The sequence below is a fragment of the Anolis sagrei genome, chromosome 6, assembly GCF_037176765.1.
Source record: "Anolis sagrei isolate rAnoSag1 chromosome 6, rAnoSag1.mat, whole genome shotgun sequence".
NCBI classification, from domain to species: Eukaryota; Metazoa; Chordata; class Lepidosauria; order Squamata; family Dactyloidae; genus Anolis; species Anolis sagrei.
In genome coordinates this window covers 7,699,319-7,718,243 of record NC_090026.1, presented here as the reverse complement: position 1 = coordinate 7,718,243, position 18,925 = coordinate 7,699,319, and the positions used below count along the sequence as shown (strand labels likewise).

General features: G+C 42.4%; 1 protein-coding gene across 1 annotated transcript; it reads left to right on the top strand.

Moving 5' to 3' along the window:
* The first annotated feature begins 2,166 nt into the window (after positions 1–2,166).
* Positions 2,167–17,391, top strand: NOP9 (NOP9 nucleolar protein). The gene is made up of 11 exons (XM_060779964.2): positions 2,167–2,296; positions 4,850–5,097; positions 6,004–6,402; positions 7,953–8,078; positions 8,323–8,464; positions 10,704–10,893; positions 12,635–12,775; positions 12,863–12,982; positions 14,585–14,815; positions 16,275–16,380; positions 17,000–17,391. Exons 2-11 carry the CDS (start codon positions 4,893–4,895, stop codon positions 17,155–17,157), a joined length of 1,818 nt encoding a protein of 605 aa, XP_060635947.2. The 5' UTR covers positions 2,167–2,296; positions 4,850–4,892; the 3' UTR covers positions 17,158–17,391.
* The last annotated feature ends 1,534 nt before the right edge of the window (positions 17,392–18,925 follow it).

Here is an 18,925-nt window from a genome sequence, read left to right as displayed (position 1 = left end):
CAAGTCTCCATTGGAAACTTGGAAAATTTCCATTGCAGGTCTCCATTGATGGAGACCTGCATATTTATTTGACTCTAATTAAGCAAAAATATAAGTCATTTTAGGTGTTCTAGAAATATGTGTAGTTTTGACTGTTTTACATACATCTGATTCTTTTTTCTTTACCAGAGCCAAAAGGAATTGAATAAATTTTTGTTGTTGTTGTTCATTCATTCAGTTGTTTCCGACTCTTCGTGACCTCATGGACCAGCCCATGCCAGAGCTCCCTGTCGGCCGTCATCTCCCCCAGTTCTTTCAGAGTCAAGCCAGTCACTTCAAGGATCCCATCCCTCTTGCCCTTGGTCGGCCTCTCTTCCTTTTTCCTTCCATTTTCCCCAGCATCATTGTCTTCTCTAAGCTTTCCTTTCTTCTCATGATGTGGCCAAAGGACTTCATCTTGGCCTCTACTATCCTTCCCTCCAATGAGCAGCCGGGCTTTATTTCCTGGAGGATGGACTGGTTGGATCTTCTCGCTGTCCAAGGTACTCTCAGAACTTTCCTTCAGCATCACAGTTCAAAAGCATCTCTCTTCCTTCACTCAGCCTTCCCTAAGGTCCAGCTCTCACATTTAATATTATCATTATTATATTTATTTATACTCCTTTTTATCTTACCCACGGAGCCCCTGGTAGTGCAGTGGGTTAAACTGCTTCATTGCTGAACTTGCTGAATGAAAGGTTGGCGGTTCAAATCCAGGGAGCAGGGTGAGCTCCCGCTGTTAGCCCCTGCCAACCTAGCAGTTAAAAAACATGCAAATGTGAGTAGATCAACAGGTACCACTCCAGCGGGAAGGTCATAGCGCGCCACTCAGTCATGCCTGCCAAATGACCTAGGAGGTGTCTATGGACAACACTGGCTCTTTGGTTTAGAAATGGAGATGAGCACCCCCCCCCCCCCAGAGTTGGACGCAACCTTACCTTACCTTATCTTCCTCAAAGGAGACTCAAAGCTGCTTAACATAAAAGCATCAACATATAATTTAAAATATACAAATATGCAAACATTAAAACAGGATTAAATACTGTATATACAGTATTTAAAAACCATTAAAACATATTCAAACTTAAAAACCACAGCACCCCCTGAATTGATTTTAAAATTTTAGTCTGTTTGGATTATTATGCTGATTGTTTTTAAATTGTGAATTGATTTAAAGTATTTTGTTTTCCTCCCATAAAGGTATTCTATGGCTACAATACACTACACTGTACAGTGAATGCTTGGGAATTGTACTTTTCCAAGAACTTTTTAGCTTTCTCTGCCCAAGGTAAAGGTAAAGGTTTTCCCCTGACATTAAGTCCAGTCGTGTCCAACTCTGGGGGTTGGTGCTCATCTCCATTTCCAAGCTGAAGAGCTGGCGTTGTCCACAGACACCTCATAGGTCATATGGTCGACATGACTGCATAGAGCACTGTTACCTTCCCGCTGGAGCGGTACCTATTGATCTACTCACATTTGCATGTTTTCGAACTGCTAAGTTGGCAGAAGCTGGGGCTGACAGCGGGAGCTCACCCCGCTCCCCAGATTCAAACCTGCAACCTTTAGGTCAACAAGTTCACCAGCTCAGTGGTTTAACCCACTGCACTACCACCCTCGGCAATAGCAGAAGCTGGGGCTGACAGCGGGAGCTCACCCCGCTTCCCGGATTTGAACCTGCAAACTTTAGGTCAACAAGTTCAGCAGCACTGGGGGCTCCGGGGGCCTTAGCAAACTACAATTCCCAGGATTTTATAGTATGGGCCTATAGGACTTAAAAGTGGGGTCAAACTTGTATTCATTCCACAGGTGCAGCCATAAGGGTCAGCAAACTACAAATCCTAGGATTCCCTGGCAGTCGAAGTGGTGTCAAACTGTGTTAATTCTGCATTATGGATTGTTTAGATGGCCCTGAGTTTTGTAGGACTGTGATTAATTTTGAAAAGGAATCAGAAACTATCCTGTTTCAACACTGATTGCTTTTCCTAAAGCCAAATTCCCATCTCTAGCTGAATCAAAGCTACAACTCTGCAGGAACTCAAGGGTTAAAAGGAAAGCACTCCACTGGGTGACGTAGTTGGGAACTTAGCCGCGGTGCACGCTGGGATGCGGCGCGGCCAGAGTCCAATTCCAAAGCATCTTGGGAAGTGTGGCGCGAGCGGTGCATTCTGGGATGCAGTCTACCAGCTCATTGGCTTCCTGTTTGACCAGCAATAGAACACGTGGTTTGTGTTCCTTCCTATCTTTGATGTTTCAAGCAGCAATAGTTGAAAACTACTCGGTGAGATCTTGATCCTTAAATATATTATTACTATTGTTATTATTTTGTAGGATCTGTATGATCCTTTCCTGGAAAAAGTTCAGTTTTGGGGGATAACAATTCCCAACATCCCCCCAATCATCATATTTGCTGGGAATGGTGGGAGTTATCCTAAAAGTCATTTGTCCAGGGGTGCATCTTCACTGTCAAATTAACACAGTTTGATACCACTTGAACTGCTGAATACTATAGAATGCTGGGAGTTGTAGTTTGGTGAGGTACCACTTTGGCAGAGAAGGTTTAAGACCAGTGGTTCTCAACCTGGTTTTTGGCCTACAGATGTTTTTGGCCTACAACTCCCAGAAATCCCAGCCAGTTTACCAGCTGTTAGGATTTCTGGGAGTTGAAGGCCAAAAACATCTGGGGACCCCAGGTTGAGAACCACTGCTGTGCCCGTACCTTGGGAAGTCGGATCTGGCCACGGTGGGCCACGCTCTTGTTACATCCCGATTAGATTACTGCAACGCACTCTACGTGGGGTTGCCTTTGAAGACTGCTCGGAAACTTCAACTAGTTCAGTGAGAGGCAGCCAGATTGCTTACCGGAGCGGCATACAGGGAGCATACCACCCCCCTGTTGTGTCAGCTTCACTGGCTGCCGATCCAATTCCGAGCACAATTCAAAGTGCTGGTTTTGACATACAAAACCCTATACGGCTCTGGCCCAGTGTATTTGTCCGAACGGATCTCCCTTTACGTCCCACCCCGGAGTTTAAGATCGGCCGGGGGGGGGGCCTGCTCTCGACCCCGCCAGTGTCACAAGCGAGGTTGGTGGGGACGAGGAGCAGGGCCTTCTCAGTGTTGGCCCCCAGCCTGTGGAACTCGCTCCCCGGGGAAATCAGAACAGCGACCTCACTCCTCTCCTTTAGGAGAAAACTCAAAACATGGATGTGGGACCAAGCGTTTGGCCATATGAGCAGGTAAAGAATTGACACTATCTAGGAAAGGTATAATGGAATGGGATCTGGAACCCGGAAAGACGAATGCTGAACACGTGAATTGTTCTATATGTTGTGTTATTGATTGTTAATTGCATTGTGGTTTTATCTATGATAACTGTTTTAATTGTTTCAATTATGATTGTCATTTTGTATAACTGTAATTGTATGGGCGCAGAATGGTGCCTCATTTTGTAAGCCGCCCTGAGTCCCCCCTTGGGGGTGAGAAGGGCAGGGTATAAGTGCCGGAAATAATAATAAAAAAAATTAAGACCCTTACCAAACTACAAATTCCATGATTCCATAGCATTGGGCAGTTCTATAATAAAGATGCACCCAAACTTTGCATTTATAATGAATGGGTAGATTGTTTTAATATTGGAAATAGTTAAAAGATTATGCTACTCATCGCTGTGTCCCAGTATATGTGTTTTGTGTGTGTATATATGTGTATATAATAATAATAATAATAAACCTTTATTTGTACCTCGCCAACATCTCCCGAAGGACTCGGTGCGGCTTACAAGACACCGAGGCCCAACACAACAAAAATAACAGCATCACAAATACAACAAAATAACTCATAAAACAAGCAACAAACATTAAAACAATAGCAAATAACATTAGACAGTAACACCATGGCACATTTAAAACTATATGTGTGTTTGTGTATATGTGGTTTTGCGCATACGTTGTAATGTATTGTTTGTTATTCTTGACTTTTTAGGTCTCTTCTGTGTTTTTCTGTATTTTTTTGAGTGATGGTCACTTGTTGGCCTGATAGGTGTATTGTGTCCAAATTTTGTGTCAATTCGTCCAGTGGTTTTTGAGTTATGTTAATCCCACAAATGAACATTACCTTTTTATTTATATAGATAATATTGCTAATATTGTGCTGTGCTAATAATATAATATATTGTGTACACATATAATACTGGTAATAATGTTATAATGTAGTACAATATAATTCTAATAACACAATATAATACTGATGTATTTTATATTACATGTAATATTACTAATAATAGTATAGTGGTATAGTACAATATAGTAATATATAATATTAATATTGTACTATTCTAATAATATATTGTATGTACATATAACTTGTAAGCTGCTCTGAGTCTCCTTCGAGGTGAGAAGGGTGGCATATAACTGTCATAAATAAATAAATATTTACTTTTTGTATGTGGTAAATGCATTGTTCTTATAACTTGTCTACTCTTTGAGTCCCAATATAATTACAGGAAAAGAGATTCCACCTAAACATTAGGAAGAACTCCTCTTCCCCCATAGGACCAGCATGGGCTGCATCTGCACTGTAGAATGAATGCAGTTTGACAGCATGTTGACCGTCATTGCTCAATCCTATGGAATCATGGGGTTTGTAGTTTTACCATGTCTTTAGTCTCTGCCCATGAGTGCTGGTGCCATCCCAAACTACAACTCCCAGCATTTCATAGCATCAAGCCATGGCAATTAAAGCGGTGTCAAACTGTATTAAGTCAACAATGCAGATGCATCCCCAAATTACTGTGAAAACTTCTCTCTGATTCCTGTTGAATTTCCCAACACAGGTTTTCGATTAAGAGACCTCTCCGTTTCGTCCTCTTTCCAACTATGGGGGTGCCTCCTCACCCCAAGAAAGGAGGCAAAAAGAGGAAAGATCAGCGGAAACAAGCACCACCTTCTGACTCAGTTGAAGCAAGTGGGAGCAAAGAAAGCAAAAAGGTGTCCATTCCCAAACTGGAGCAGGCTTCAGCGGAGTATTTCCGTCGGGCTCATGACACCTTGAAAGCAGGGTTCGAATCTGAGGAGGAGAAAGGTAAGATTCTTTTGGGGAGAAGGCCATATGTATGTGAAGGAATAAGTACTGAGCTGTTAAAGTTTGGAAAGCTGTCTGCACTGTCAAATTAATATATTTTGACCTCACTCTTAATTGCCATGGCTTAGTGCTATGGGATCCTTGGAGTTGTAGTTTGGTGAAACTCCAGCATTCTGTGGCAGAGAACCCAGGATTCCATAGTATTGAACCTTGCCTGCAAAGGTTGTTTCAACCTGCCTTAAATCTATAATGTAGACACGCTCATAGTTCTAGTGTCTCCCCATCCATCATGATGTACTGGAACACTGGGAATCATAGTCCAATTAATTGGCATTTCCAGCTTCTGCTTGTATGGAACCAAAGTGGAAGAAATAAGAACTGTGTGCTCTGTTTAATACTATTGACAATAGTAGCACTTATGTTGAGGTCTGCTTTGACTTTGTGTCCAAATTGTAAAGGAGAGGCAGGTAACAATTGTTGTTGTTGTTGTTATTGTTATTGTTATTGAGAGGCAAGTGTTTTTATTATCGAAGCTGTTCACTGTGGTGATCATATTTAACTGCCATGGCTCAGTGCTTACAGCCCCTTGAAAAACTACAACTCCCAGATTCCCATATCATTGAGCCGTGGAAGTTAAAGTGGGTCAGACCGCATTAATGCTACAGTGTAGATCAGGTATGATTAAACTTCGGCCCTCCAGGTGTTTTGGACTTCGACTGCATTGAAGTACGCTGTTGGGAATTGAAGTCCAAAACACCTGGAGGGCTGAAGTTTGACCATGCCTGGTGTAGATGCATCCCTGATGAAGTAGGTTCAAGGAGTGGAAGCATCTAAACCAGGGGATTTGTTCCTCTGGAGATAATCATTGCATCCCTGGTTATTGTTGAATTGCTTTTTACCTCTCAGGTCTGTTTATTAGCAATGTCTTGGAGGAGGCTGAAGCGGTGGCCCTGCCCTTAGCCCTGAACACATCTGGTTCTCTGCTCCTTCAGGCCCTGATCCCATCCACTTCATCGTCCAGCTTGAGCCGCTTCCTCCAGGCCTTGACCCCCTCCTTGTGCCTGGCTGCTTGCCACTCCTGTGGGGCCCACATCCTGGAGGCTGTCTTGCTGCGCTCCCCGTTACTGATCAAGGATGGTGCAGAGGACTCTGAGACACTGGAGAACCTTGTTCTGGAACTGGGAAGGACAGTGCAAAAGGAATTGTCCACCTTTGCTTTGGATGCCCATGCTAGTTTTGTGGTGCGGACACTGCTGCAGGTGCTTGGAGGGGTCCGAGTTGGGTCAGATGGAGGCCGAGGTTTAGGTGAGTGGGAACAAATCATACAAGCTGGCCATTCCTTACTTGAAAATTTGAAATACTTCAAATTATTGATTTTTTTGCTGTCAGCACACACTTTCACCTTTGAGACTCTGGCCACAAAACTCTTGCTTGTTAGTTTGCAACATGGAAGAGGGCAGTTGGTGGGCTCCTTGGAGAGAAACACATTGGAGAGTAATTGAAATTCAAAGTTGTTATATAGTCAATGGAAAAGGGAAATACAATCAAACCTTCACATTTGCCCCTGTTAGGACACAGGACCCCTGTGAAAGTTAGAAACCACCACAACAATAAGAAATAAGACTTTCAAACGAGGAACAGATTTTTTTGTTGCAAATTTTGTTACATAGTGTAATAATTTGCTACACATCTCTCTTAATAGCTTGATGCAGGATACAACACAGTCAAAACATATCAACAAAATACATATACTAAAACACACCATTATAAATACCACATACAACAAAGCACAGGGTACAAAGATCAACAGTGGCAATAGAATGAAAATTCAAAGCTCATGGTTCAAAGTTGACTGGATAGGCCTGCCGGAAGAGATGGGTCTTCAGTTGTGCTTTAAATTCTGACAGCTCATTTAGCTGTGGGACAGTAGTTCTCTACCTTTGGTCCTCCACGTGTTTTTGACTTCAAATCCCATAATTCCCAATAGCTGGTAAGTGGGGATTTCTGGGAGGTGAAGTCCAAAACACTTGGAGAACCAAAAGTTGAGAACCACTGCTGTGGGATGTCTACTGGCAGGTCATTCTGCAGGGTGTGTGTATACACAAAAGTAAAGTAATTGTTTTTTTGTAACCTGGGAGAACACCTCTCTAGGAATTTCTATGTTTTTTTAGCACAGCTCTACTTTTGCTGAAAAGTGACCATAGAATTGCATTGGAGGGCCTAGAGATGCCTAGAAAAGTGTTCACTCTAGAAATCTGGACTTCCAGCATGACTGATGGACATTGACCATAGCATACACTGGAAGACCTAGACATTCCCAGAGAGAATATTGTAAATCAAATGTGTGAATAATCATATCTGCAAAGGTTAGAACTGCAAACATAGGTGAACAACTGTAATAGTACCCTCAGGATTGGCTAGGGTTTGGTTCCAGGATCCTGTGGACCCCAAAATCCGATCATATGTTCAATGGTGTAGCAAAATTGCGCCTTTTATATTACTGGGGTGTAGTTATATACTATGTAAATCAGGCATGGGCAGACTTGGGCCCTCCAGGTGTTTTGGACTTCAACTCCCAACATTCCTAATAGCTTAAGGCCCTTTTCCTTTGCCCCCTAGCCGCTTAAGGACTTCAATTTCGCTGGTGGGAGTTGAAGTCCAAAGCACTGGAGGGCCCAAGTTTGCCCATGCCTGATATAGATCCTTTAGAAATATTTTGAAGGGAAATGCAAGCATGCCTGAATATTCAAGGCATGCCTTTTGTCTATAGTATTTGGAGTGGGCACTTTATTGTTCTTGAAGCTTTCTTTTCCTTACTCGACCATTCTTCTTGTCTTTCCCTGAAACTCCATTAGGAATTTCAAGCTCTAGAGCAAAGCGGGCCAAAACAGAAAGTGAGGGGCCTTTGGAATTTGAAGTCCCAGACTCCTTTATCTCCCTCCTCCATGAATTCAGCAGCTGCTTTCAGGAGCACATTTCAGGTGAGATGGAGCAACATCCTTTGCAAAGTGGGACCATAAAATTTCATTTTGGGATGCCTTCAAAACAAAGAGATCACAGAACTAAAGCAGTCTTGGAAAATGCCCATCCAGTCTGTGTTCAAAGACCTCCAAAGACAGAAAGTTTGCCACCTTCTGAAAACAGCCCTTTCCACAGTTGAAACAGTTCTTACAGTTAGGAAATTCAATGCTCCCTTCTTAATTATTTTCGTTTCTCTTCTTCCAGACTTCATTACCAACAAATATTTCAGCCTCTGCCTCCAAGTGGCCCTGGAGGTCTTACATAGGAAGCTGCCTGACTCCTGTTCAGAGCTGTGCTGCTCAGTGATTGGCTACCTGAGCTCCTGCAACCCGACCGCTGGGCAGAGGTAAACTCCATCATTGGCTGTGGTAGTGGTGGTTGTCTCTAGTTCAGGGCATCTTAATAGTTGTAGGACAATGGTGGGCAACTGCATGGGGACCAAGGGCCAGTTTCCCTCTCCTCTGACCTCTCCTATGGGCTACACCCCCCTGACAGTACTCAGAAGTACAGTTTGACCTCCGTATCTGCAGGGATATGTTCCGAAATTTCACTAGAATACCGGAACTATGGATAAACGCAAAATCTATTGAAATGAAGGACAGCCAGCCAAGAATAGCACTAGAGCTATTCTTGAAAGCAGAAGGTGTCACCCAAAAGGAGATTAATCAGAAAATGCAAGCTGTTTATGGTGATTGCGTTGATGTGAGTACTGTGTGTCGTTGGGCGAGTAAGTTTAAAGATTGAGGTGGGAACATCTGACTTGAGTGACAAAGAGATGGACGTCCTGTGACAGCAACCACCGAGTTTCACAAGCAAAAGGTTGACAGATTGATTCAGGATGATCGTCGTATCACTCAGAAGTTTCAAGCATAATCATTTTAACAAGAACTTGTGGGTCACATTATTGCTTTGCTTGGCTGTCAGAAGATCTGTGCACGATGGATACCCAGGATGAGAGAACTGTGAGACGCTGGTTGAGGAAACAGAGTGTTGACTTCTTCCGTGACGGCTTCAGAAAACTTATTCATCGTTGGCAGAAATGTATCCAATTGTCTGGTGATTATGTGGAAAAATGAATAGTGGTAGTTAAAGAGCACATTCTAAGGGTTATTTCTGCATTTCAGTTATTAAAATATTCTCATCCAAACCCAAGTAACGAGGGTGGAGGCATTACTTTTCATTCAACCCTCGTATTTTTAATAACAAAAATGTGAGTCAAGCATTGAAGGAATTGAATAGATACAATGACTCAGCAAAAGCTGCAGTTCTGTATAAACAGATGTGCCTGTAGCTTAGTAGCAGTCCTTCTGAGGTAAACCTCAGAGGGAGAAAGGTGTTAGTCTGTGAGAGACAGCCTCACTGTGTGTGGTTGGCCTTAGTCTGTGAACGAAGGCCTCACAAGTGTGAGGCAAACCTTTCTCTGTGAGAGAAGGCCTCACTGTGTGAGATAGGCCTTAGTCTATGAGGGAAGGCCTCGCTGTGTGAGGTAGGCCTTAGTGAGAGAAGGCCTCACTGTGTGAGATAGGCCTTAGTCTATGAGAAGGCTTGGTGTGAGACGCTTTGGTGAAAAAAGCCTCAGGTTAAAGGCCTTGTGTGTAAAGCTATTTTGTGAAGCTCTTGTGTAATTTTGTTGTGAGAGAAGGCTCTGTGAGAGTGAAGCTGTTTAACTGGAAGCAAAGAAGGAAATATAAAGAACTTTATTTGTGTTATGGAAACCTTGTTCTTGTAAATAGTGCAACTACATTATTTTACTACAAAGAAAAGCCTATGGAAGAGATAACATTAGTCTGTGTGTTTTTTGTTCTTTTTATTACTTTGGGCTACTGGTGCTGTGTCACACTGCTGTTGAGAAGTTACTCTGCTATACATTCATGAGGACGGTCTTTTGTTAATAAGGCCACTTGCCCAACAGTTCTGTGGATAAGGTTGTATTATATTTCTATCTTCATGGATGTGCTTCCCACCATAACAAGGGGACTGGAAGAGCCTTAGGATGATATCTGTCTGCTTAGCCTCTTGGACTAATTCAGTGGAGGGGCAGTGGCTCCCCTTATTATTATTATTATTATTATTATTATTATTATTATTATTATTATTTCGGTTGCTTCTACCCCGCCCTTCTCACCCTGAAGGGGACTCACGGCGGCTTACAAAAGCAAGGCACAATTTGATGCCCGCATCATATAACAACAATAAGACAAAATAACATCTATTAACAGAAAACAGCAATTCTAGCAATACATCAATTAACAGAAACAACAATTCTTGCAAGGCGAAAACAACCATAAAACCAGTAAAAGCAATAAAACCAGTACAAACCATTTCTCCTCATTGACGGTCAGCGTTTCGCAATCTTATAGTTCAAATTCCAATTCCACAATTGTCAGTCCTGTCAGTCCTATCCATCTGGTTGTCCATATCCCTTAGAACTAATAGTAGCTTATGCTGTATTTCAGTTGAGAGTCAAATAGCAGTCACCTATTTGAAATAGTCAGTATAAATTCTGCTTTCTGTTGAGTGCTCTGGGGCTATTTTCCTACATTTAGTAGCCCTGAAAATCCGACTGGGTTCCTTCTCCTCCTCAGCCCTCTCCTGGTGTTCCTAAAAGATGCCACCTGCAGCCGGGTGCTGGACAAGGTCCTAGAGGTGTCCAACCCAAAGGCCTTGCGGTCCTTCTACAAGGCACACGTCAAAGGGCAGCTACGGGTCCTGGCGGAGCACGGCGTGGCCAACTTCACTCTGCAGCGGCTCATTCAGGCTGCCTCCCGGAAGCTGGTGAGTGGGTGGGCTGCATCAATACCGCTTGGAGACTGTATGCAATTTTGTCCTAATTTGCAGTTTTTGATCTCCATTTCATTCTGTGACAAGGCATCTTCTCAAGGACTTTTTACCACTAAACCATAATAATAATAGTAGTAGTAATAATAGGATTTAAAGATCAAACTGTAAAGACTCTGGCACAAACCAGTAAAGGTGGTCCCAGTGGTGATTGGCACACTGGATGCAGTGCCTAAAGACCTTGGGCTGCACTTAAACACAATCGGCGCTGACAAGATTACCATCTGCCAGCTGCAAAAGGCCACCTTACTGGGATCTGCATGCATTATTTGCCAATACATCACACAGTCCTAGACACTTGGGATGTGTCCGACGTGTGATCCAATACAACAGCCAGCAGAGTGTTTGCTGTGGACTCATCTTGTTGTTTTGCAAATAATAATAATAATAATAATAATAATAATAATAATAATAATAATACTTTATTTATATTCCACCCTATCTCCCCAAAGGGACTCACGGTGGATTCCAATCACAAAAAGGCAAACATTCAGTGCAAACATTATAGACACATAATAATAAAAATTAAACTCCGAAGCATATAAAATTATAATTTAGCAAATTAGAATAAAATTTAAACAACCTATTATATCAGACATAAAACAAACATATGACGTAAAAACAGAAGCGTCAATTTCCCAGAGTCAACAGAGTCAACCAGCTGTAAGGAATTGTGGGAGTTGAAGTCCAAAACACCTGGTGGGCCCAAATTTGCCCGTGCCTGATCTACACTGTAAATTAAGGCACCTCATTAAATGCTGTGACTCAATGCTTTGGAATCCTATGAGTTGCAGCTTGGCAGGGAAACCTAAAGTCCTTGTAAATTACAACTCCCATGAGTCTATAGCATTGAGCTATGACAGTTAAAGTGGTGTCAAGCTGCATTAATTCTACAGTGATAAGGATAAACAAGCAGAAATGTATTAAAACACAGTTATTATTTATTTATTTACTTACTCTCTTTTTACCCTGCCCTTCTCACCCTGAAGGAGACTCAGAGCGGCTTTGCAAAGTACAGCAAACATTTAATGCTGCATTGTGTACATAATAATAAATATAGAAATTATAAAACAGTCAAAATTTATGAACAATTAAAACATGTAAAACAATAAAACAGATTAAACATAGAAAGTGGCGAGTCATGCTTTCCAAACTTCTTAGTTTCCCATAGTCATCATTCAGACTGCTAGATTAAGGTTGAATTCTGTATTATCCTACTCCCCAAATGCCTTTGTACACAGCCAGGTCTTTAGTTTTTTCCAGAAGACCAGGAGGGATGGGGCCAGTCTGATGTCATTGGGGAAGGGGTTCCACAGCCAAGGGGCCACCACTGAGAAGGCCCTGTCTCTCGCCCCCACCCGTTGCACTTGCAAAGGGGGTGGGACTGAGAGCAGGGCCTCCCCAGCAGATATTAAAGCTGTAGTTGGCTCACAGAGGGAGGTGCATTCAGACATGTAATCAGTAAGTCAGTATTTCAACTTGCAATCAGTCACATCTCCCTTAAATTATAGTCAGGTATTTTCTTTCACTTTTTCTATTCTACCTTTTCCCTGTCTCCATCAAATCCAAACCCTATCTGGTTCTCGTAGAGACATGCTTCTGACTTTTGCTACATTCGTTTCACATTCCTTGTTGAATCCCTTTGTAAATGACTATCTCTTCTGTGTTTCTCTTCCAGCTGGGACAACTATTTGAGGAGCTGAGCCCAGGAGTGGAAGAGATCATGGCTCATGAGCACTTGGGAGTCATCAATGCTCTCTTGGGGGCCTGCAGAAAACGTGGGGTGTACCAGCAGGAGGTGCTGCAGATCCTCATGGAGGTAAAGCATTTTCCTGACTCCCCCTTCCCACATTTGCACCACTTTCCTGACTCTGATCCAACTCTTCTTTCTTTCTGCCTCATTTAGGCTTTTCACTGCTGGGAACCTCCCTCCCGCCAAGCGTCCTGTGTGCCTCTGATTGCATCTGTGTTGGCTTATGAAGTGTACTATGGTGAAGAGGATGGGGAGGATCCACCCCAGGGTCAGGTAGGTTGCACCAGGAATAAGGAATGATACAGAAAATACTAATTCAGATCCATTTGGCGTCTCTTTTTCCAGAACTGATTCCATGTAAGACAGTTGTTTATAAGAGCTGCTGTGCAGCAGTAAGAAATGATGCCTGAATTTTCTTATTTTCCTCTTCCCTCCTTTTCTTGCTTTCCTCTTGTGTCATATCTTTTAGATTTCAGGCAAGAGATGTCTCATTTCTTGTTGACCAAATGTCTCTTGCCTGAATGATGATGTCTATATATTTGAAAAACTTAACATGTTTAATTACCAATTTGCCATTTATGAATCACTTTTATAGTAAACACCCTAACTTCAGATTTGGAGTAATTAATTGTCAGTTATTCAATTTTACAATATGATTCCAGGGTTCTTAGTAGGTGTATTAAACCTAAACAAGAAAGAGACAGTAGAACTGTGTCATCAGCATATAAAAGAACAGGGTGCATTTCAAACTTCTGGTCTCAGACTGTAATGAATGAATTCAATTCAATGTTGACCAAGTGTGAGTTTTTGGAACTAGTGGTGAATAATAATTTTAATAAATATATTATTATTTTAATAATTTTAATAATTATTCTCAATGGTGGTCCCTTGGCTGTGAAACGCCCTCCCTATAGATATTAGATTGACTACCTCCCTTTTAACATTCCAGAAAAGAAGTCAAGACGTGGCTTCTTGAACAAGTGTTTCCAAATGCAGAGTAACTGACATAGGAAAATGGAATGATTAGACAATGAGTCCGGACACTATGAATTTAGATTTCATTGATTTGTTTAGATTTTATTATATGTTTTGTTTTTAATTGTATTCATGACATTGTAAGCATTGAATTTTGCCCTGTTAACCACCTTGAGTTGCCTACGGGCTGAGAAACGTGGTATACAAACACAGTAAATAAATAAATAAATAAATAAATAAATAATATGTTTTACTCGCTTGAGACAGGCCACAAAATAGTTAAAACACAATTTTAATAATTGTTTTAATATTGTTGTTTTATTTTTGGTTTTAATGTACTTGTTTATTTTTTACTGTATGTATGTACATGGCATCAAATTGCTGCCTTGCTCACTTCTTAGGGTGAGGGCGGGATATAAATATAGTCAATAAATAAATAATAATAAAACATTCAGTAAAATGCATATCTCAGAATCATAGAATAATAGAGTTGGAAGAGACCACATGGGCCGTCCAGTCCAACTCTCTGACATCCAGGAAAACCACAATCAAAATACCTCCGAGAGATAGACATCCAGACCCTTTTTCCTAGTTCCAACAGACCTCACTACCTCTGAGGATGCTTGCCATAGATGCAGGCGAAACGTCAGGAGAGAATGCCTCTAGACCATGGCCATATAGCCCGAAAAAACCTACAACAACCCAGTGATTCCGGCTATGAAAGCCTCCGACAATACATCCAGATTCTGTTTAAATACTTCTAAAGAAGGCGTTTTCACCACACTATTCCAGATGCTATTCCAGCCTGGGTGCAGATAGGTGAAACTATAGATAAAATAAAAATAAATATCAACTCATTCTTGTTAGATGTACCTTCTCCCATTGGTCTCTTTCTTTTAGGAGGATGCATCCCATCCCTTGAGTTCCGTCTCCTACCATGGCTCCCTTATGCTCCAGCACTTGCTACACTTTGCTGACCCCTCCATGGTGCTGCGCAGCTTCGGGGCCATGACTCCCAAGGATCTTGTCACCCTGGCTTGCGATCCTGCAGGAAGCCATGTCTTTAACGCTCTCCTGGACAGCCCCACCATCCCCGAAAAACAGAGGCGGAAAGTGCTGCGGCTTCTTAAGGTGAGCCTCCTATGCGGATCTGGGTCTAAAAGTGATCAAAATCTGTAGTTCCTCCATTTCTTTTGTCAGGTTAAATAAATGGTATTGTTTTTACCAGCCAAGATATGCATACATTTCTTAGACTGGGTTAACATGATGACAGATCCAATAATATCTGAGTCTTGCTGTCTTTCTAGGATCAATTTGGAATTGGATTTAAGATCCAGCCTTTTGTGTCTTTGGTTAAAGAAAAGAAAGTTTCCAAGCCTCATGATGGGCATGTCTTAGGGAAGTCTCAGAAGTTGCATGGATCTGAATTTGGATTTGTAGCCTGCAGGGTGGGGTTCAGATAACCTAGCATTAGCTATAACAGGGTAGATTATGGACAACTGCAAGGGGAGCCATTTTACTTGCACCATTTTACTTGCATGCGGTGGCACAGTGGGTTAAACCCCTGTGCTGGCAGGACTGAAGAACGACAGGTCGCAGGCTCGAATCCGGGGAGAGGCGGATGAGCTCCCTCTATCAGCTCCAGCTCCTCATGCGGGGACATAAGAGAAGCCTCCCACAAGGATGATAAAAACATCAATTCATCCGGGCGTCCCCTGGGCAATGTCTTTGCAGACGGCCAATTCTCTCACACCAGAAGCGACTTGCAGTTTCTCAAGTCGCTCCAGACACGACAAAAACAAAACAAAACAAAAACAAAAAAAACTCATTTGTGAATGGAAAAAAAAAATCACATTCAGAAATTCGGAAAACTTGAATATGAATATATATGATGAGGTATCTTAGAGATGAGACCTGATTCTCAACACAAAATTATTTTATTTTTCATATGCACTTAGCCTGGAGGTAGTTTTACACACAATATTTTATTATTATTTTTGCATGAAATAAAGATTTTGAACCATCTGCAAAGGTGTGGCAATCTCAGCCACCCATTTGGACAATATTGGAGCATTTTGTGTTTTGAGTTTCCAGTTGAGGAATACTTAACCTGTAGTAGTCACAATTTTTGGGTTTGTCATCAATAATATGCCTTATTCAGTGTGCCTTCCCAGAATAAGGAAACTCCCAGCAAGATGTCCTTAAATGCACTTTAATAATGACTTTAGATTGTCTGCACATTTCTTCCCTCTCCAAAACTTTTATCCCAATTACATGTTACCTGTCTATGCCCAGCATTATTTTTTAATATTTTAATTATTACATTTGGCGCAGCCATAGGTTTTTAAATGCGTCGTGTTATTGTTACTGTTTTTTTTGGCTTATTTTGCTTATGAGTTATGTATTGTTTTTGTATTATTGCTGTTATTGTTTATTGTTGTGTTGTGGGCTCGGCCTCATGTAAGCTGCACCGAGTAAACCGCATCGCGAGATGGTAGCGGGGTACAAATAAAGTTTTATTATTATTATTATTAATGTATACAATCTCATTATTTCCGTCCTTTCTCTCCTTCTTTTTTTACATCTCCAGGGTTCCTACTTCTCCCTGGCTTGTAACAAGCATGGAAGTCGTGTCTTGGATGCCATTTGGAACAAAGCCAGTCTGCCAACCAAGCAAGCCATGGCTCAAGAATTGGGTAGGGCTCTTGTTTTCTTCAGCCCATTGCCTTGATCTGGGATGTGGGGCGGGGGGAGCTATTGGGGATAATGGATGGCTGGATCACGATCTGTTAGGATTGCAAACAGTCAGGGGTAGCAGAGTTTGAGAAGAGTATTTCCGTAATTTTATTTGATGCTTTATGCAGGCAAAAAATGTTTGTTTACTTGTGACTTCGTGCATTCAATAATACAGGCACATTTAAATACTTCTACACTCCAATCTGACTCAAAGCTCAACTGACTGCTCTGTCTTCTTTATAAAACTGACGTTTTGCCTGCATCTGTGGCAGGCATCCTCAGAGGTTGTGAGGTCTGTTGGACTCCATTTTCCTCGTTTCCAACAGATCTCACAACCTCTGAGGATGCCTGCCACAGATGTAGGCGAAATGTCAGGAGAGAATGCTTCTAGAACTTGGCCACACAGTCTGAAAAACATACAACAACCCAACTTACTGGTGGTTTTTGGAAAGGGGTGGGCATTTTAACCTGTGCAGAACTCTTCCTTGTTTATTTTGTCGTCTGGGCCTCTAAAATGATGTATGTCTCCTTCCTTCCTTCCTTCCTTCCTTCCTTCCTTCTTTCCTTCTTTCCCTCCAGCTGAATATGAGCCACAGCTCCGTCATGATCCCTTTGGCCACCATGTGTCCCGCAACTTTGCCTTGACCCATTTCCTCAAGCGCCGCCAGGATTGGGACCGCCATCAGGAAGCAGAGAAGAAGCGGAGGAATCTCTTTGCTGAGATCTTGGATGGTTGAATCAGACCAAGGATTGTGACGTTGCGTGCTTTTGGTTGCCGCTGTGGCGTTTTACCCGTGAGAAGAAGCAAAGGACCTTCCATGTGGGCAGCCCTCTGCATTCATGCTCCACATGACTGTTCCTGAGCACTGAAATGCTGGAGGACAGTGTGCCAGGGGTTGTTGTGGGGCATCCCTATCGCCTCTTCTCAAATGGATATAATTTTTCTGGTTATTAAGAACTCCCTTTTTAAACATGTGGACTGTTGTGTTCTTCCTTTGGAATGGTGTCAGTGAAATCATTGGCCGGGCCCTTGAAGCTAATGTTACCTTTCAATTATTCTGGCTGCGAGAGCATTTTGACAAGTTTATTCTTTCAAAGTGCTTTCTTTTAGAAGGAACAGGGACATGGGTAGCCATAGGTGTCTGGTGAGAAAGTTCAACATGGATCACTCCTTGTTATGTGCTACGCCTGGCAATATGCTTCAATCAGTTATTTTAAAAGGATTGCTGCTCCTGGGAGCATGCCTCCATTCTGTATTTTCCGCCACCGTAATGTCCAATGAATTGGATTACAATGGCACACCTCAAAAACAAAAGGAGAAGCAAAATCCAGCTCATTGGGACAGGTGATTAGTTAAAATTTTGGATGAAACAGTGGATTGGAAGTTGGAAGAACCTAAATACTTGTATTGGTGCTTTTTCATCCAATGTATTGTCAAAGACTTTCATGGCCGGAATCACTGGATTGTTGTGTATTTTCTGGCCTGTATGGCCATGTTCCAGAAGCATTCTCTCCAGATGTTTCACCTGCATCTATGGCGAGCATTCTCAGAGGTTGTGAGGTCTGTTGGAAACTAGGAAATTAAAAAACTCTAAAAACAGGACAGTAAATAAAGTAAACACTCAAAAACAGGGGAATTCCAGACAAGAAATAATCAGGGCCAGCTAATCACCTCCCAGCAAAGGATTTCCTCTGGCAGTAAGAAGCCAGACCTTGAAACTAGTAGGCTATTAAATGCTAATCAAGGTGGCCAATTGCAACATTCACACCTACCTCAAACAGACAAGAGTTCTTTCTCCCGCCCTGGATATTATTCCACAGATCTATAAACCCCACTTGTCTAGATTCCAAAAGACCTCACAACCTCTGAGGAGGCCTGCCATAGATGTGGGCAAAACGTCAGGAGAGAATGCTCCCGGAACATGGTCATACAACCCGGAAAACTCACAACAACCCAGTGATTCTGGCCACGAAAGCCTTCGGCGATACATTGGATGAAACAGCACCAATACAAGTACTTTGGTTCGTCCAAGTTGTTGCAATGTGCCTTGAAGTTTTGTCACATAGACCAAAGTAGGGTTCCCTGCTGTTGGGGTCTGGTCCTCAGTCTCCGCTCCTGGACCCTCTTCTCAAGATCCCATGGCAAAGGGAAGGAATCTCAGGGTGGGAACGCTGCTTTCCAAAGTGTGTGTTGTGAAGCCTTGGCTCTGCCTTTTTCTCTCCCCTGCTTCAGTTCCCCGTTTATAGGTATTCTCAATAGTGTAGATACTGCCTTTGTAAGGGAAAGTGCTGGGGAAAGTGGAAGGCAAAAGGAAGAGGGACCTACCAAGGGCAAGATGGATGGATGGCATCCTTGAAGTGACTGGACTGACCTTGAAGGAGCTGGGGGTGGTGACGGCCGACAGGGAGCTCTGGCGTGGGCTGGTCCATGAGGTCAAGAAGAGTCGGAGACGACTGAACGAATGAACAACAACACTGCCTTTGTATTAGTACCAGGGTGGAGCA